The 20,822-nt window shown below is 43.2% G+C and overlaps 1 protein-coding gene and 1 long non-coding RNA gene across 6 annotated transcripts in view; one reads left to right on the top strand and one right to left on the bottom strand.

Moving 5' to 3' along the window:
- LOC105946500 overlaps window positions 1-4,881 on the bottom strand; it is a 51,781-nt gene extending 46,900 nt beyond the window's left edge. For 2 of the 4 annotated variants that reach the window (XR_004221254.1, XR_004221255.1), the window contains exon 1: window positions 4,721-4,881. This is a non-coding gene — a long non-coding RNA (uncharacterized LOC105946500). The remainder of the gene's footprint in view (window positions 1-4,720) is intronic. The other 2 variants (XR_004221256.1, XR_004221253.1) reach the window with 2 other exon arrangements.
- Window positions 4,837-20,822, top strand: part of wdr81 (WD repeat domain 81) — a 40,902-nt gene continuing 24,916 nt past the window's right edge. Inside the window, exons 1-5 of one of the 2 annotated variants that reach the window (XM_002937146.3) lie at window positions 4,837-5,054; window positions 10,125-13,660; window positions 16,567-16,674; window positions 17,682-17,857; window positions 19,001-19,182. In XM_002937146.3, the coding sequence (XP_002937192.2) occupies window positions 10,162-13,660; window positions 16,567-16,674; window positions 17,682-17,857; window positions 19,001-19,182 (3,965 nt within the window). In that variant the 5' untranslated portion in view covers window positions 4,837-5,054; window positions 10,125-10,161. The remainder of the gene's footprint in view (window positions 5,055-10,124; window positions 13,661-16,566; window positions 16,675-17,681; window positions 17,858-19,000; window positions 19,183-20,822) is intronic. The other variant, XM_031896679.1, reaches the window with a different exon arrangement.

Below are 20,822 nucleotides of genomic sequence, written 5' to 3'. Positions count from 1 at the left end.
ACAAATTCCTGCACAGGGACACTGGCCTTTGTGGGAAAGACCATTATACATCATTATATAAGAACATACTTTGGGTGGTGACTGCTAGTTCCATATCAGACTTCCACCAACACCTGCTTGCAGGAGCTGCCATTTCTCTGTGCTCCCACCTCAAATTGCTGGCAGTTACTTCTCACAAATCAGTTTGAGCCTTCCTGGCAGAATCAGGTGTTGGGAGCATCTCTTACTGCCAGGACCTGCTGTTCCTAAGAGGGAGGTATGAGCAAACCAAACAGCGGCCACAAATGACCACTGATGGCTCAGCAATACGAAGTCCTCCAGGAAATGCTGCAGGCTGTACAGTAGGTTTTGCTTTGTTATTTTCTTTCTTTTCTTTTTTGCAATTAGTTGGGATGTGTTAGGCATGTTCGGGGAGGCTCAGCCCAAGCCTTAATGACAATCTACCTATGATCAGCTACTTTAATTGCACTACATCAAATGAAGCTCCTCAGCAACCCATTATATTTAACATGGTTATCTGCCTGCATCCCTGTACATACACCATGGTTCACCCCCCAGCCCAGTATTTATCAGATGGTTCTCCCCCTACAGCACTGTACATACCGCATAGTTCTTTCCTTGCAGCCTTGAACATATTGCATCGTTCTCCCTCCACAGCCCTGTAAATACCACATAGTTCTCTCCCTGCATCCCTGTACATACCACATAGTTCTCTCTCTGCAGCCCAGTATGTATCATATGGTTCTCCCCCTACAGCCCAGTACATACCAGATAGTTCTCTGCCTGCAGCCCAGTACATGCCGCATGGTTCTCCCCCTGCAGCCCAGTACATGCCGCATGGTTCTCCCCCTGCAACCCAGTACATGCCGCATGGTTCTCTCCCTGCAGCCCAGTACATGCCGCATGGTTCTCCCCCTGCAACCCAGGACATGCCGCATGGTTCTCTCCCTGCAGCCCAGTATGTATCACATGGTTCTCCCCCTACAGCCCTGTACCTACTGAATGGTTCTTCCCCTGCAGCCCAGTACATTCCAGATAGTTCTCTGCCTGCAGCCCAGTACATACAGATAGTTCTCTGCCTGCAGCCCAGTACATACCAGATAGTTCTCTGCCTGCAGCCCAGTACATACCAGATAGTTCTCTGCCTGCAGCCCAGTACATACCAGATAGTTCTCTGCCTGCAGCCCAGTACATACCAGATAGTTCTCTGCCTGCAGCCCAGTACATACCAGATAGTTCTCTGCCCCAGTAATACCAGATAGTTCTCTGCTGCAGCCCAGTACATACCAGATAGTTCTCTGCCTGCAGCCCAGTACATACCAGATAGTTCTCTGCCTGCAGCCCAGTACATACAGATAGTTCTCTGCCTGCAGCCCAGTACATAGCAGATAGTTCTCTGCCTGCAGCCCAGTACATAGCAGATAGTTCTCTGCCTGCAGCCCAGTACATAGCAGATAGTTCTCTGCCTGCAGCCCAGTACATAGCAGATAGTTCTCTGCCTGCAGCCCAGTACATAGCAGATAGTTCTCTGCCTGCAGCCCAGTACATAGCAGATAGTTCTCTGCCTGCAGCCCAGTACATAGCAGATAGTTCTCTGCCTGCAGCCCAGTACATAGCAGATAGTTCTCTGCCTGCAGCCCAGTACATAGCAGATAGTTCTCTGCCTGCAGCCCAGTACATAGCAGATAGTTCTCTGCCTGCAGCCCAGTACATAGCAGATAGTTCTCTGCCTGCAGCCCAGTACATAGCAGATAGTTCTCTGCCTGCAGCCCAGTACATAGCAGATAGTTCTCTGCCTGCAGCCCAGTACATAGCAGATAGTTCTCTGCCTGCAGCCCAGTACATAGCAGATAGTTCTCTGCCTGCAGCCCAGTACATACAGATAGTTCTCTGCCTGCAGCCCAGTACATAGCAGATAGTTCTCTGCCTGCAGCCCAGTACATAGCAGATAGTTCTCTGCCTGCAGCCCAGTACATACCAGATAGTTCTCTGCCTGCAACCCAGTACATACCAGATAGTTCTCTGCCTGCAGCCCAGTACATACCAGATAGTTCTCTGCCTGCAGCCCAGTACATACCGAGTTACATAGGCAGATAGTTATCTGCCTGCAGCCCAGTACATACCAGATAGTTCTCTGCCTGCAGCCCAGTACATACCAAGATAGTTCTCTGCCTGCAGCCCAGTACATACCAGATAGTTCTTTGCCTGCAGCCCAGTACATACCAGATAGTTCTCTGCCTGCAGCCCAGTACATACCAGATAGTTCTCTGCCTGCAGCCCAGTACATACCAGACAAGCAGATAGTTCTCTGCCTGCAGCCCAGTACATAGCAGATAGTTATCTGCCTGCAGCCCAGTACATACCAGTACATAGCAGATAGTTATCTGCCTGCAGCCCAGTACATACCAGTACATAGCAGATAGTTATCTGCCTGCAGCCCAGTACATACCAGTACATAGCAGATAGTTATCTGCCTGCAGCCCAGTACATACCAGTACATAGCAGATAGTTATCTGCCTGCAGCCCAGTACATACCAGTACATAGCAGATAGTTATCTGCCTGCAGCCCAGTACATACCAGTACATAGCAGATAGTTATCTGCCTGCAGCCCAGTACATACCAGTACATAGCAGATAGTTATCTGCCTGCAGCCCAGTACATACCAGTACATAGCAGATAGTTATCTGCCTGCAGCCCAGTACATAGCAGATAGTTATCTGCCTGCAGCCCAGTACATACCAGATAGTTCTCTGCCTGCAGCCCAGTACATACCAGTACATAGCAGATAGTTCTCTGCCTGCAGCCCAGTACATACCAGATAGTTCTCTGCCTGCAGCCCAGTACATACCAGTACATAGCAGATAGTTATCTGCCTGCAGCCCAGTACATACCAGATAGTTCTCTGCCTGCAACCCAGTACATACCAGATAGTTCTCTGCCTGCAGCCCAGTACATACCAGATAGTTCTCTGCCTGCAGCCCAGTACATACCAGTACATAGCAGATAGTTCTCTGCCTGCAGCCCAGTACATAGCAGATAGTTATCTGCCTGCAGCCCAGTACATACCAGATAGTTCTCTGCCTGCAGCCCAGTACATACCAGTACATAGCAGATAGTTATCTGCCTGCAGCCCAGTACATAGCAGATAGTTATCTGCCTGCAGCCCAGTACATACCAGATAGTTCTCTGCCTGCAGCCCAGTACATACCAGTACATACCAGATAGTTCTCTGCCTGCAGCCCAGTACATACCAGATAGTTCTCTGCCTGCAACCCAGTACATAGCAGATAGTTCTCTGCCTGCAGCCCAGTACATAGCAGATAGTTCTCTGCCTGCAGCCCAGTACATACCAGTACATAGCAGATAGTTCTCTGCCTGCAGCCCAGTACATACCAGATAGTTATCTGCCTGCAGCCCAGTACATACCAGATAGTTCTCTGCCTGCAGCCCAGTACATACCAGATAGTTCTCTGCCTGCAGCCCAGTACATACCAGATAGTTCTCTGCCTGCAGCCCAGTACATACCAGATAGTTCTCTGCCTGCAGCCCAGTACATACCAGATAGTTCTCTGCCTGCAACCCAGTACATACCAGATAGTTCTCTGCCTGCAGCCCAGTACATACCAGTACATAGCAGATAGTTCTCTGCCTGCAGCCCAGTACATAGCAGATAGTTCTCTGCCTGCAGCCCAGTACATAGCAGATGGTTCTCTGCCTGCAGCCCAGTACATAGCAGATAGTTCTCTGCCTGCAGCCCAGTACATAGCAGATAGTTCTCTGCCTGCAGCCCAGTACATACCAGATAGTTCTCTGCCTGCAACCCAGTACATACCAGATAGTTCTCTGCCTGCAGCCCAGTACATACCAGATAGTTCTCTGCCTGCAGCCCAGTACATACCAGTACATAGCAGATAGTTATCTGCCTGCAGCCCAGTACATACCAGATAGTTCTCTGCCTGCAGCCCAGTACATACCAGATAGTTCTCTGCCTGCAGCCCAGTACATACCAGATAGTTCTTTGCCTGCAGCCCAGTACATACCAGATAGTTCTCTGCCTGCAGCCCAGTACATACCAGATAGTTCTCTGCCTGCAGCCCAGTACATACCAGTACATAGCAGATAGTTCTCTGCCTGCAGCCCAGTACATACCAGATAGTTCTCTGCCTGCAGCCCAGTACATACCAGATAGTTCTCTGCCTGCAGCCCAGTACATACCAGATAGTTCTCTGCCTGCAGCCCAGTACATACCAGTACATACCAGATAGTTCTCTGCCTGCAGCCCAGTACATACCAGTACATAGCAGATAGTTCTCTGCCTGCAGCCCAGTACATACCGCATGGTTCGCCACTTCAGCCCTGTATATGTCACCCATATGACTCATGTCGTTAGTGTTAGAACTATCCAGTTTCAGATATTCTTTAAACCTGATTTTAACACTAAACAGTAAAGTGAAATGGGGTCTCCGAAATACATTATCAGTATAATAGGGTTAGCTGAATTTCCTGCAGTCATGTGCATATCACAAGCTTTTCCCCCCAGCAGCCCCATACACAAAGCAGTGTTCCCCAGCAGCCCAGTTCCCTGTGTGCCTTCCTGCATCCCTCACTCGCATCATTCCACCCAAGTACAGTGGGCCTCCTGCATCCCACTCCCTCCCAAAGCCACTCAAAGGCGGCCCTCCTGCACACCTTCTCAAAACAACCGCCCCTATAGCAAACCTTTAATCATTGTAGCGCTGTAGCTTTCTGCCACTTTAACTCGGTGGCACTGGGCCCACAATAATTCTGCGTTTCAATCCCCCCCCGTGCATGGGCTCTGCTGCCCGGCCGTCACGTGGTGCTGTGACGCTGTCACTCCCTGCAGATCCCCAGCAGCACAGGAGCGGCACACTCGGGCCATGTGATTTCAAGCTGCCCCGCCCACTTCTTCGTCACATGACTTTGACATCACGACCTCCTCAAGGCACTCCATTCTGGTATCCCAAGCTGAACTGCCCCGTTAAAGTCCTGGCTGTGGAGACAGTAGCCTCATTCCTGTGCCCAGCCCACAAAGGTAACCGCTCTTTCCAGCATGTTATGCTTCTGCATGCTGCCCCCTGCAACTGTGTAGTGAGGGGTTGTGCCAGCTGTTGTATTTGTGTCCGTACTGCGGTGCCTGTAGTGCATGGGTTGTATATTATGGGCTGTTACTGTGCATTAAGGTTGCTAAGCAGCTGTCATCCTCTAAAACGCTGGTTCTTAATCTGCAGTGCCCACATGTAGCTGAACTACTATTCCCTGCTGTCTGTAACATCAAGATCAGGCAAGTGAAAGTTGTAGTTCTAATACATTTTGGAGCTAAGCTGTTATGTACTATAGATTGGGCCTGAATAAAGTTTAAAATCCCTGCGCTCTTAGGGTTTAGACTACAATTCCCAGCATTCTTCCAGCGCTGCCCCATGTTCAGCAGATGATGCAGTTCAGTAGTTGTGTGCAGAATGGTTCTCTTTGCTATAATGTAGGGAACACAGACATATTTTAGTTCAATTTTTTGGCTCTCCTAACAGTTTGTAAGCACTGCTTTTTATAGGCATTACAAATGACGGAATGTACAGCATTCTTATTATCTGTGCACCCCCCCAAGACCCATCAGTTCATAATGATTTGTCATGTGTTACACTTCTGCTATACTGAACACAATATAAGGGCAGCACAGTGCTACACAATGCAGTCCCCTAGATCAGTGCTGTCCAACTTCTGCGGTGCCGAGGGCCAGAATTTCTTGCGCATACATGGCGGAGGGCCGCTAATAGAAGCCAGTTTTGACCACTCCCCCTTTTAAACCACACCTTACCCACTTCAAACCACACCCATTTTATCACAATGGTGTTAGTGCAGAAAAAACCCAAATGCTTGGTCCTCACTGCAGGGATATCAACCATCATTCATATGTGAAATAATTATATTATGTCATATTAAGACACACCCTAAAATCCATATGACTTCTCCTCCCCTGTGTGTAGCACAGCAACCCCCAGCATTTAATTACAGACCTTAGGGACCATTTAATGGCTATTTCCAACTGCTAACAAACTCCCAGAACAAACCCCTGCCAGGTTCACCTCCCACAGGCAGCATAGTGTAGAAAGAGTATGGCACACACAGGCAGCACTCTGCCTGGCCTACGCTACCTGTGTGTGCCATACTCTGCCTGCCCTATGATGCCTGTGTCTGCCATATGCTGCCTGTGTGTGCAATACCCTCCCTGCCCTATGCTGCCTATGTGCCATACTCTGCCTACCCTATGCTGTCTACACACAGGCAGCATAGGCCAGGCAGTACATACAATGTCTGAGGTGTGAACAGACGAACAATGTGGGTGATTACAGCCCAAACCTGAGGTGTGAACACTGCAGGGGGTGAAGAATGCATAGATTAAAATGTGTGAACAGTACAGAAGATTACATGTTTAAACAATACAGGGGGATTACAGGCTGAATCTGAGGTGAGAACCATGCGGGGGGGGGGGGCAGTTAATCTCAGTACTGATACCATTTAAAGCTTACACAAGGGTAAAACATCAAAGCAGCCAGACAGGTGGGGGGCCACAAAGAGGGGGGTCGAGGGCCGCATGCGGCCCGCGGGCCGCCAGTTGGACAGCACTGCCCTAGATCAACTATGTTTGCAAAAGGAGATACAAATACATCTTTATGCACTGGCAGAATATTTTTAGTGCATTTATCCTGCAATTACCATTACTTAGCAGTACTTCTCAATAATCTTGGTGGGTTAGTGGAGTAAAAAGCACTTTACTCTCTCTGTGTAAGTGATGTGTTTAAAAAATCAGGAAGTTCTGTTGTTCCTGCTGCTGAGGGTTTAAGTTAATATACATTTTGCTTAAAGGAACAGTTAGGCTGATGTCACGTGGGGATGATTCTCGGTCTGCGGAGAATCAGCCTCCTAACTTGCCTGCACCCAAAAGCATTGTGTCGGCCTGGGTGCAGGCACATGTGGTGGATAACTGCTCCGAATTGTGAACTCTAGTGTTCTTTGCCGATATCCGCTGTGTGTGCCTGCAACCGGGTCAACACAATGTTTCCGGGTGCAGGCAAGGTAGGAAGCTGATGACAGTGGCAATGCTGATTCTCAGCCAACATTTTACTACAATGTGTTTTTGGGCTCTGGCACACGGGGGAGATTAGTCGCCCGCGATTAACTCCCTGTTCGCGGGCGACTAATCTCCCCCGTGTGCCAGAGCCCTGAATGTGTCTTTGCTTCAGAAGCACTACTATAGTTAATATAAACAAAGTTACCGTATAGCCATGGAGGCAGCTGTTCAAGTTTAAAATAGGGCTAAATGACACAAGTTACATAGGAGATAATGGATAAGCTCTGTAAAACACAATTGCATTCTACATTCTTATCTGTTGTCTTCTTTGTAACCTGTGCCTTTATTCCAACTTGAATGGCTGCCTCCTTGGCTACACAGCAGCTTATTTATATAAACTATAGTAGTGTTTCTAAAGCAACCCTAGAACTTTTACCACTGCAGGACAACAGTACATTATATTTTAATTACTTTAAATTGTTTTGGTGTTACTGTTCCTTTAAGGCCCATGGGCCCCTTTGCAAAGTTTGTTGCAGCGTCATCTCCTTTCTATACCCACACCAGTATCTCCATTGACTCCTGTGCTTTTCATTTTAAATTGCACGTGCATAGTGCACAAATGTGTGCAAAACAGAGAGTTTATGTGTGTGTAGATTCTATTCATAAGGTGTTTGTGTCCCTACACTCTCCAACTTGCACCAAGTGCCATGTACCCTTTGCTCCTGCCCTAATGAATTCCACACAAGGGCACGCATTCATTAGCGGCTTGCATTAATAACTGCAACTGACTTGCTCCAAGTGAATCAGATGTTATAAAAGGAAAGGTAAAAACTAAGTAATCTTTATCAGAAAGGTCTATGTAAATACAGCCATACATACTTATAGAAACACTGCACCGACTTCTCTGTCAAAAGAAACAGGATTTGTTGTCTCTTTGTTTTCCTGTGCCTGTGAGTCTGCACAGCTCTCTCCTCTCTCCTGCTCCCCCCTCCCTCAAGAATGCTAAGAACTCCCTCCCACCCTTAGGAATGTGTGGGGAGACTTAAGGGCACTATTGAGAGATCTGAAGGTATGCCTGCAGCTTGAGATTTATTAGCCTTTCCTTCTCCTTTAATGCTAGAAGTAATAAACAAAACATACTTGTTTATTCAATTTACCAAATTGGACACAAGTCAGCATCTGTATTTGTGCACCATACACAAGCTGCAGTGGATGCAGTTTAGCATGTGCTAGCAATGGCACTGGAACTCTGCATTATGGGTAAAACACATTTGTATTCATATAGGTTTATAGTACAGAACTTGCCGTGGACACACCTGCAGTTACACTGAAATTCAGGTGGAAAGTCAGCATTATGGATAAAAAAAAAAAAAAAAAAAATAGATTCCAAAATTTGCACTTTTGCACTTTGCCCAAATACAAAATCTCCAAAGTTGATCTAAGGGAAGTGGCACACGGGGAGATTAGTCGCGCCGCAACAAATCTCCATTGTCGTGGGTGACTAATCTCCCCTCAATGCCATCCCACCGGCTTCAGTATAAATCACCGGTGGGATGACATACACTTTGTTGGATGTCCCCCAGTCGCCTGAAGTTGTCTTTAGAGGAAACTACGGGCGACTGCGGGACATCGCAGTGACGCGTATGCCATCCCACCGGCAATGGGTTGGATGGCATTGCAGAGACCGGCAATGGGTTGGATGGCATTAGTCGCCCGCGACAACAGAGATTTGTTGTGGCGCGACTAATCTCCCCATGTGCCACTGCGGGTGAAGACACACAGAGCTACTAGTAGCAGCTACTTGCCACGGCTACTAAACTAGACAATGCTGATCATTTACTGATAATTGTCTCTACGTGTGTTTTAGCAAAGGCAGTTCTCTGTATTGTCTATGGCAGGGTATTTTCTGGGATTTAGTAGCCGTGACAAGTTGCTGCTACCAAGTAGCTCCGTGAATCTTCACCCTAATACCAAACTGAGCTCGCAAAATAAAAGAATGTTTATTATCATCTTTATGCTAGTCTCCTTTATAGCACCTGCGGGTATAGGCTTTTATAGAGCATGCAGAAATCAGTCTTGTGATTTCACTTGCAGCCTGGCCAATGGTGATGAGTGCACTGCTGTTTGCCTGTGCAAGTATGCCGGTACGGGAATATATATGGCTTCATTTGCAGAAATTGGCTGGAGAGAATAAGGGCAATATTGCATCTAAATATACCAGAGAGAAGGGGTCAATCTGCAACTAGAAACTGTAAAACTGTTGCAGGACCACTTCAGTATGTAATAGGGGCCGTTTGCCCTTATCCATCCATGGCTTACCAGAGCTGGACTGTCAACACTGCTAAACTATGCACAAGTTCCCAAACAGAGGACATAAATTGTATGTCTAAAATAAAGTTTGCAGTTCCTTTACTTATGCATGTTAGTTGGATATGGGAGTGCCTGCTGTTCGTTTATGATATGATCCTCCTTGAGCTGTTGGATACTGTTTGTATGATTATACACTAAACATCCTTACTGAATTCTGGGAAAATTGCCTTATTATGGCTAAAAAAATACAGCAATTTGTGTGCATTTTAATGCTTTGCACTGCCATCAGTACCTGAGGCCCAGTGTTATTCAGGTTCATTAACGGATAAATTTGATTTATATTTTTTAAGCTATCTGATATAGATTTGATCTGTGTTACTGCACTACTGCAAATTTGCCCACTGTTCGTAAATTTGTCCCAGTAATTTTGTAACATTTACTTTAAACATTACACATTTGGAAGTGGGCTTTAATGTTTCTATAGTTTGTAATTAACATCATTTTCTCCATTAAGAAGGCATGATCACAGTTATATCATTAACGGTTCTGCAGTCTGTCTGCAGTAAAGAAATGACAGTGGGGAATAAAGGGTTGTATCCATTTCTTAGAAAATTCTGTTCATTAGACGAAGTAAGTGGACATAATCTGTCCCATGCTAATTTTAAAAATGCTCTGAAAGACTATCTTTTTAAAAGTGTTTATATTTTGCTTTGTGTTATTTCACAGATTATAATGCATTTGGGAAAGTAATATTACCTTCAAAATGGAGTGGCTTTTAGAAGCAGTCAAGAAAGAATTAAACATTGATTCAAGGCAGCTTATTATGGCTGAAGAGGGAACCCACGTTATTGCCTTGGTATCACAGAAATGGCTGGCAAGCATTAAAGAGCGCCGAACAGTCTCTTCGCAGTGCCCAAAACCAGAAGGGTTTAGCAGTGTGGAAATACAGACATTCCTTCAGAGATCTGTGCATAAGTTACCAGCTGGCTGGACTAGAATAGAAATCCATGGGGTGAGAAAAGAAAGATTGGCCTACCCTGTGGCACTGAATGATGGCTTCTTAGAGGGAAAGAATATTGATTCTGAATCTCTCATCAGGTTTATGCAGTGCATCGCTGTTCAGAATTACAATAACATGTGGAACGCGGCCCGTCGGACTTATGTGCAGCCGTACGAAAGTGTGCATAAAGTGCCAAGCATTCAAGCATTGGATGCGCTAAAGTTGTCACTTCAGAGGGTGTATGGTTGCCCCTTTGTTTTTATAAATAAAGCAGTGCCGAGTTTATCTCCTTCTAAAGACAGTTCCAGCTTTGTATTAGGTGCTTCATCCAGTTCCAATATTGTCCAAGCCGAAGCATTGCTGGAATCTGTATCTATATTATACATAATTTTACCTTATATACAATATTCCTTGTATGATGTGGTCACATTTAGTCCCGCTAAACTTGCCAATAGTCATGCCAAAGTACTCTTTATCTTGTACAATGTACTGCAGGCTCTAAAGGCATGCCATCAAGGGGGGCTATCAAGTGGGGCACTAACATTACGCAGTGTCTTAGTTGATGAGAAACTGTGCAGCCAGTTGAGGCCTAACTTTATTGACTATGAAAGAGAGTGTAAAAGCACAAAAGTGAAAGAAAATATTAATACAGAGCAACTTAGGACTGTTGGGTTGTGCACTTCTTGTAACAACGAGTTAAAACAGATTTTAATAGATTGGATTCATGGCAGGATCAGCAACTATGACTACCTTATGTATCTGAATAAGCTGGCTGGTAGACGAGAAGGTGATCCCAATTACCACCCAGTATTGCCTTGGGTTGTAGATTTCACTACCAAGAATGGAAAATTTAGAGACCTTAGAAAATCTAAGTTTCGATTAAACAAGGGGGACAAGCAGCTGGATTTTACTTATGAGATGACCAAACAAGCATTTGTAGCTGGAGGAAGCAGTTCAGATCACCTGCATGTTCCTCACCACATTTCTGATGTTCTGTCTGACATAACATACTATGTGTACAAGGCTAGGAGGACACCAAAGATTGTACTTTGCAACCACGTGCGATCTCAGTGGGAGCCAAATGAGTACCCTGCAAGCATGGAGCGAATGCAAGGTTGGACTCCTGATGAGTGCATTCCAGAGTTTTACACAGATCCCACCATTTTTAAATCCATCCACACTGACATGCCAGACCTTGAAATACCATCATGGTGCAGTTCATATGAGGACTTTATTCATGTCCACCGTGCACTTTTGGAAAGCCGAGATGTATCCCAGGATCTTCACCACTGGATAGATCTTACCTTTGGGTACAAATTAACTGGGAAGAATGCACTTATGGAAAAAAACGTTTGCCTTCATTTAGTGGATAATCATACTAACTTGACATGTTTTGGGGTGGTCCAGCTTTTTGATCAGCCGCATCCAAAGCGTTTATTAGGCCCCAGTTGCTCTTCTTTTGAACCCCCTGCCATATTGTCTACTCAAAACATTAGTCAAATGAGTGCGTGGAAAGATGAACATACTGGTAATGGAGTCAATGGTCCGGTAGTAGAGGCCACAGTGTGTGAGGCTGTTTGGAATACTGACAAAGTGTGTGCAGGGGATGAAGAACTGGAACAAGGAACAGAAGCTCTTGACTCGCTGAGCATTGTAGGAAAAGGTAATGATCAAGTATGCATCCCCTCTGTTCAGGTTACTAGTGCCAATATATTCCAAGGGGAAAACAGACCTCCAGGTAGTAAGCCAAATAGGATAAGCAGGGCCACAACTAATGCAGAGGAAAGTCAAAGGAAACTATTACTTCCTGATAGTTTTAATCCTGTTCAAGCCCTCGAAGAACTTGAAAAACTGGACAACTTTCTACTTAGGGGCTTACACAGTACTTTACTGCCGGTTGAAAAATCTTCTAAAATATTTCCACTTAGTCTTTTGGGTCTTTTTCAAAGAGATATGCAAGCCTTGGGTGTCATGATTGCAGAGATTGTTTTTGCTGGAAAGATTCATACCACGCCACCAAAAACCTCTTTGCTAGAACGTTATATTTTAGTTCGTAATCTTAGTAGACACCATCCAAAGGAGATTCCACTTCCCCTTTTGCAAATGCTTGAGTCATTACTGCAACTGCACACACCAGAAGAAGAGCTTCTTAAAGATGGTGGGGAAGATACAGGGGCCCTGCTTTTTGAGTTTCCACACATTTCAAAAGGTCTTCCCCCACCTTGTCCTTCTTTACTCCTCAGTCCCTTGTGCTCCATAATCCCTTTTCCTGCATACTTTCCCAATCTACACAAATTTATCTTAACGTACCAGTCAAGAAGAACTGAAGACGAGAGTCAAGGCCGGGAGCTAGTATTTCAGCTGTGGCAGCAAATTGATGGTATCCTCTGTGAGATTAACCCTGAAGGATTGGAGATCCTACTTCCTTTTGTCTTGTCTTTGATGACTGAAGAAAGCACAGCAGTCTATGCTGCATGGTATCTTTTTGAACCGGTAGCCAAGGCTTTAGGTCCAAAAAATTCAAATAAATACCTGTTGAAACCACTAATAGGGGCTTATGAAAGTCCTTCACATCTTAATGGAAGATTTTACCTATATACAGATTGCTTTGTAGCACAGTTGATTGTACGTTTGGGCTTACAGGCATTCCTGTCTAATTTACTTAACCACGTTCTTCAGATACTTATTGGGTTGGAAACCTCAGGTGAAGAGAGAAAGTTGCTGTCAGGAGGAGCTGAAGATGAAGAAAGTGGTGGTGATAGCCCAGTATCCTGCAACTTTGGAGAGGCAAGACAAACCAGTATAGATCAAAGTGCATCCTCTCATGAGCTCCTGGACTACACTTCTGGTGTCACTTTCCATGATCAGGGTTACCTAGCAGAAAATGAGGATTTTCAGGGTACTTTATATGTAAGTGACCCACTTCAACCACAAGAGCCAGAGTCTCTTAGTTTAGGGAGGTTAAGTGACAAGAGCAGTGCAAGTGAAGTCTCCCTTGGGGATGAAAAAGTTACAGACAGTGATTCACTAAAGGAGAAGGGGAGCTTGAAATCTGGAGACAGCAGTCAGGATTTGAAACAAAGTGAAGAATCTGAAGAAGAAGAGGATAGGGAACCCTCTCCTGGGCTCTCTGAGCTAACGTTGTCGGTCAACACTGATGTATCGGTGGATACAGTCCTAGCCAGTGAAAGCAGAGAGGACGAGGAAGAAGAGCAAGACCTAAATAACCAAACAGAGGAAAAGGAGCAAAAGATTTTAATAGGTAAGGCTTGTATTTTGTATTTCTTCAAGTTTTGTCTCTCTCTTTCTTTGTCCTGGTCAGTGACTTCATATAACTGTTATGGGCACTCAAAGCAGAGTTTTCGACAGTGCTACTTGACAGTACTGAAAGAACTAGCAAAAGTACTGAATCAATAGACTACCCACATGGGATAGGAAAAAGGACTGAGTAAAATCTTTAGCTGTAGATAAAGCACTCATAGAAGCAAAATTATCCAAAAGTGTAGAGAAGGAAAAGAATCCCTCCTATCCTAAACTGGCCTAAAGGTGGCCATACACGCACCGATATTATCGTACGAAACCTCGTTTCGTACGATAATCGGTGCGTGTATGGCATGTCGGCGAGTCGACCGATATCGCAGGAAGCTGCTGATATCGGACGACTCGCCGATCGGACCAGTTTGAAAATTTTGATCAGGCGCCATAGAAGGCGCCTGACCAAAATTCTCCCTTCAGAGCTGAATCGGCAGAAGGAGGTAGAAATCCTATTGTTTCTACCTCCTTACCTGCCGATTCAGCCCTGAATGGTGTGTGGCGGATCTTACGATGTTTCGTGCGACCGATGGTCGTACGAAACATCGTCAGATCGCCACGTGTATGGCCACCTTTAGGTGCCATAATGTCTGTCTAGGATAGATTTGGTGGATGGATGAGGAAGAATTAATAAGAGATTATTAGTTAATTTACTATGAAGTTACATGTATTTAAATAAAGATATTTAGATATATTAAACAGGAACTTCAGAAGCTGAAAAAAGATTTTTGTGTAATGAAAGCAACTTTCCAATACACATAAATTAGAGGGAACCCATACCTCTGAACTTTGCTCATCTAAGTAAAAACGTATCTCATAAAATGGCCCATGTCCAAAACACCGTTTCATATAAATAAAGTCTTTTTATGAACCTGTACTTTTTTAGTAGTATGTGCCTTTAGATAATCCCATATAGACAAACTGCTATTAACTACTAAAGTCTACTCTGTGGCACATACAAGCCTCTTTACTCACACAGAAACTATTCAGGCAAGCTGCGTTTTTTCTTTCCCTTATTTAATGTTTTCCCGGAATTCATACCATATTGATGCAGTCCCCCTGAAAAAAATAAAATCGGGGTTTTACCGTACATGTTTTTACACTACTCCAAACCTCTGTCCAGTGAAGTAGTTCCCAAAATTTCACTTAAGTTTAACAGAGTTTTATAAGAAACTCAAAAAGAATGCTATTTAGCCTATCAGTCAGTAGCAGACACACCAAGACACACCACACCTACAGACTGACTGTTATGAGGCCAGAATCTTGGAAGTAAAAGGAGAGGGAAAGTTGCGCATATGGTAAAATAATTAAAAAAATATATATATTAATCCAATTGAAAAATGTTGCATCTGTTTTATTTTAGAGGTTGAAATAAATGTGTTTTGCTTTAAGTGCATTCTTATTTTACAGTGCTCTTTATCTTTTGCCTCGCTTTTAAATGTTATATAAACTGCCAAGTTTTTAAAGGGCTAGTTCAACTTAAAATTAACTTTTAGTGTGATGTAGCTAGTGATATTCTGAGACAGTTTGCAATTGGACTTTTTTTATTTATGGTTTTTCAGTTATTTAGCTTTTGTTCAGCAGCTGTCCAGTTTGGTATTTCAGCCACTATCTTCTTTCTACGATCTTATTTTACCTAGAAACCAGGCAGTGGTCTGAATAAGAGACTGGAATAAGTATTGGGACTGAGTAGGTGATAAGTAACAATAACTATAAAATTGGAGCCTTACAAAGCAATAGTTTTTTGGCTGCTGGGGACAGTGACCCCCATTTGAAAGCTGGATATAGTGATAGAAGAGGAAGGCAAATAACTAGTACAGGTATCGGACCCCTTATCCGGAAACCCGTTATCCAGAAAGCTCCGAATTACGGAATGCCCATCTCCCATAGACTCCATTTTAATCAAATAATTCAGAATTTTAAAACTGATTTCCTTTTTCTCTGTAGAAATAAAACAGAACCTTGTAATTGATTCCAACTATTTTTTAGTAGACTTATGCTATTGAGATCCAAATTACGGAAAGACCCCTTATCCGGAATACCCTTGGTCCCGAGCATTCTGGATAATGGGTCCTATACCTGTAGTACATTTTATGCCATACTAAAAGTTATGTAGTGTACTACCCCTTTTTAAAGGAGAACTATACCCCCAGGCGCATACCTTGCCGATATCTTCTTAACGACTGAAGACTCTTTTGGGTCTCACCGCCAACACCTAACCTGCTTGCGCAGTTGAAGTGGATTTCCTGCTACCTCCAACTGCGCAAACAGGTTCATATCGGCAGAGAGACCTGAAGTGTCTTCAGTCAGTAAGATGTCGGCAAGGTACTTCGCTGCGCTTCTCTGCATTTCTCTGTAAACATAAAAACTATGCGATAAAGGAGAGGTGAGGGGGGTATAGGCAATGATAGTTAAGGGAGCTTTTTGCGCCTGGGGATATAGTTCTCCTTTAATTTCATCAGCAGAATTTTGCTTTAAATTAGCTGATCAGAAACCTTATCTGCTTGAGCATTGGCTTATGGGTATTTTATGGAAAGGGAAAAACCTAAAGCAAAAATCTGACTTCCTTCCCAGGGTTCCTGTTTTGCTCGTGGACAGGCATTTTAGTATGTTGAAAAGGGTTGAGAATGGTTTAGAATTGATTAAATTGAAGTGTTAACCCCCACACGTATGATATTTATATTGCAGAACTATACCAGGGTCTTTGTATAAAAGGAAGCTATGGATATTATTAGTGCTCGTTGTTTTCTTTATTACAGTTCATGTGTCACATTTCTCTTGTTTACTCTTTATCAGTTTGCAGTTCCTCAGGAACACATTATAAATCATTTATGTATCTGCCCGTATTTCTTGCAGACACCACATGTAAGATGGTGAGGTGGCTCTCGGCCAAACTTGGTCCAACTGTGACCTCGCGTTACATCGCCCGAAATCTGCTGAGATTGCTCACATCCTGTTATGTTGGTAATTTCTTTTTGTGTGTTTTTTGTAATTCTTTCATGGATAATGCTCTACATTAAGAGGCATCTTGCCATGAGTTATGTTGGAAAAACAAGATAGGAAGTTTCCATTTCCGATGCTATTTAAGAGTTTTTGGCCAGATTCATTTGGATGAAAAACCAATTTAATTGTTTATAACATGAAAATTAATTCAAGTCTACGGGAAATCTGGAATTGAATCGGAGGTCACCTATATCTTTCTGTTACTGAAGGCAAGATACATTTTTAGGTTTTATGTAAATCTAGAGTTGGTGGAGGCTTCCTCCTCCAGCTAACAAATGCAGAGAGTACTCCTTAAAGGACACGTTAACCCCAAGTTTTTGCCTAATAAAAGAAAACATAATTCTAAGCAACTTTCCAATCTGGCTTTATTAAAATTTGCTGAACTCCTGGTTGTTTCTTTTTAAACATTGATGCAAAAGCCAGTCTCCTCCAGCAAGACAGGTCTGTCAGGCTGCTGCCTTGTGTTACAAGAGTCAGAGCCACCAGGGCAGAGAATACTGTAGAGACAAACACTACTTTTAACAGCAATTATATATACAAATAACTCATAAACTATTAGTGAATGTGTATTGCAAAGTTTTTTCTTTTATAAGGCAAAATTATATCATGGGCTGACTCATCCTTTAAACTTAAAGAAAAAGTAACAACAAAAAATGAGAATGTATCAAAGTAATAAAAATATAATGTACTGTTGCACCGCACTAGTAAAAGATGTGTGATTGTTTGTATAAACTATAGTAGTCTTTCTGAAGGAAATACACAGCTTTTACCAGTGCAGGGGAACAGTATGTTATATTTAAATTACTTTTATACCCTTTCATTTTTTGGTGTTACTGTTCCTTTAATCCAGAAATGCTTTACATAAAGGCTAAGGTACTGCCCTGCAAGAGTATAGTAGGCACTTGATAATAGCTCTGCAGCTAATGCAGGGTTTCTTGTGTTTTAAACATCTTTTTTTACATTCTTAGGTCCCCAGCGACAACAGTTTGTGGCTAACATGGAGGAGAATAGCCCACTGAGTGTTAAGAAGCCAGTGTGTGGGGACCAGGTGTCTAAGCCTGTGTTGGACTGTCTCATGTATTTGGCTCATCTATATGGGGAACCGTTCCTTACATACCAGTATCTGCCTTACATCAACTACTTGGTAGGTCATACTGTTAAGCAGGTTATATGATATTTTTATGCTCATAGATTGCCATGTTGTGCTGTCTGGCCATCCATAAAAAGTAGGATGAGAGCAGCTACAACAATCACTGCCCTAGGAGCATTCCATTTTACTGGCACACCTTCCAGTAAACATATTATAACATTTGCTATTAAACTGTTATTTCTTATCTTTTTAGTGCTGTGAATAGAAGTGTCATCTGAGTTTTCAGAAGCAGTTGGGGTGGGTCTTTTAGTACGCTGTATAGTGTGCTACACTCTAGCTGCTTCTACACCATCATAGGGTATCTTCCACCTCCAGACACTATCAATACTCTGGAGATAGAGCAGTGTCTGCCACTTATAGAAAATAACAGCAGCTTAAAATTCAATGGTTTAAGCATAATCAGTATATGTAATAACCATATGATCTATTTATCTTCCTGAGTTTCTACCTACAACAGCTGCTATTTATGTTCCCCCACAGGAGTCAGTTCAGGTTGAAACACACTTAATGGGTAGTTCACCTTTAAACTAACAGGGCACTTTTTGCAGAGAGCAATGTCAGTAGGTGCAGAAGCCTTTTCTTTGTGCTTCCTAACACACCATAAATTGTGAGTCTAAATGAAAAGTGTTAGGGGGCATGTAGGGGTGTGTGGGGGACACCTACATGCCTCGCCCCTCTTGGATCCAGCATTGTCTGACACAGCCAGTGCTCGATCCCTGGGACATGCCTGTGGTAAGATACACACTACAGGACGCAGTGCAGAATAAAGGCAGACTATGGCCTTTATTTGTCCATTTGCCTCTGCTGTCCTTATTGCTTGTGTGTGTTAGATGGTTGCACAGATTCTCTAAAAAGCAGAGAGACCTGAAGAAGAGCCAGACAATCATGGATTTCTTATGTATGTCTGTATATAAAAACATTATATATATATATATATATTCATTTCTGAAGTTTCAGGCAGTGCACTGTACATAATCCCAATTAAACATAACCCCAATTAAACAAGATAATATCAGTTGGAGGGGGGGGAGTTATTTTTTCTCTTTAATATTTGTTCTGGTGTTTTTGCAGTATGCTCTTCAGCAGACTTCTCATCTATTGCTCTGACACATGAGTATCTTCATTGCATTTTTACAGGTGGCCCCCACCAGCGGCTGTAGACTGAATAGCCGTAAGGAAGCCAGTCTATTAGCTGCCGTGACTCTGACCCAGAAGATCATTGTCTATCTCTCAGACACTACTTTGATGGATATTCTGCCCAAGATTAACCAGGATGTTCTACTGCCTGTTCTCAGCATCTTGACTTCAGCCACTCTTGGGTAAGGTACTTCATGGCTATGTTCTGCACTGGATCACTGCTCATTTATTACTCATTGTTAGTTTCTATTGGTGGGTAGGCAGAAATCTCAATGCATTGTACCTGAGACTGAGCTTTCAGAAGGAGCCAGCGCTACACATTAGAGCTGCTTTCAGGTAACCTATTGTTTCTCCTACTCCCATGTAACTGGAGGAGTCCCAAGCCAGACTTGGCTTTCTTACTATTGAGTGCTATTCTGATATCTACTGGGAGCTGCTATCTTGCTTCATCCCATTGTGCTGCTGATCGGCTGCTGGGAGGGGGGGGGGGATATCACTCCAACTTGCAGCACAGCAGTAAAGTGTGACTGAAGTTTATCGGAGGACAGCTCACATGGCTGTGGCACCTTGGGAAATGAAGAATATGGCTAGCTCCATGTGAAATTTCAAAATTAAATTTAAAAAATCTGTTTGTTTTTGAAAATAGATTTCAATGCAGGATTCTGCTGGAGAAGCTCTATTAAAGGAGACTTGTCACCTTAAAGGAACAGTAACACTAAAAAATGAAAGAGCTTTAAAGTAATAAAAATATAATTTACTGTTGCCCTGCACTGGTAAAACTGGTGTGTTAGCTACAGTAACACTACTATAATTTATATAATAAGCTGCTGTGTAGCCACGGGGGCAGCCATTCAAGCTGGAAAAAAGGAGAAAAGGCACAGGTTACATAACAGATAACAGATAAGTTCTGTAGAATACAATAGTGTTTTATCTGTTATTTGCTATGTGCCTGTGCCTTTTCTCCTTTGAATGGCTGCCTCCATGGCTACACAGCAGCTTATTTATATAAATTATAGTAGACTTTCTGAAGTAAACACACAACTTTTACCAGTGCAGGGCAGCAGCACATTATATTTTAGTTACTTTCATACACTTTCATTTTTTGGTGTTACTGTTCCTTTAAGAAATAATTCCAAATTGTTTTCTATTGTGTTTGTCAAGCAAAATAAACTTTACGTACACTATATAAATTATTTGAATTGTAGTTTCTTCAGCTTTGGAATTCACAATTGCAGCAAGCAGGCAGGTGCCATTTTGTGGACGCTGTTATCAAAGCAGGCATTGCATCCTGACAAAATCTTGTTTCTGTGCCAGTATGGGGGGGACCGGATACCCATGCCCATGCACTGGTTACACAATTACATAGTGAGGAGGCAATATATGACTGACAGCTGGAATTTTTAAATGCTTTTATTATGGGTATGAATGCGGTAAAAAAACCAGGCAAAATTCTCCTATTTCAGATCACTTCCCTTGTGATTACCATGCATGGGGAAGTGAATATCACTGGAACCAGTTATAATGCATTAAGATGCAGAATGCTGAAACTCTCAGCACTCAACATTTATCAGTTTCATCCATCACAGTCATTAGAGTGAATGTTTTTTTTTTGTTTTGTTTTTTTCTTAATTAAAAAAAAAGATCAATGGAGATTGTTAGAGGAGTAAACATTGCTATATATTCTATTACTCAACACTTAAATGCATATACAGTGTTTTGTGAGCTGGTAGAGACACAGATCATGCTTTGCCAGTTCACATCACGCCTGTAGAATTATCTGTATATAAAACCTGTTTTTGACATAATTCCAAATTAACTGGGA

Source organism: Xenopus tropicalis, chromosome 2 (genome assembly GCF_000004195.4).
Source record: "Xenopus tropicalis strain Nigerian chromosome 2, UCB_Xtro_10.0, whole genome shotgun sequence".
Lineage (NCBI taxonomy): Eukaryota > Metazoa > Chordata > Amphibia > Anura > Pipidae > Xenopus > Xenopus tropicalis.
This window is presented reverse-complemented; position numbering and strand designations above follow the sequence as displayed.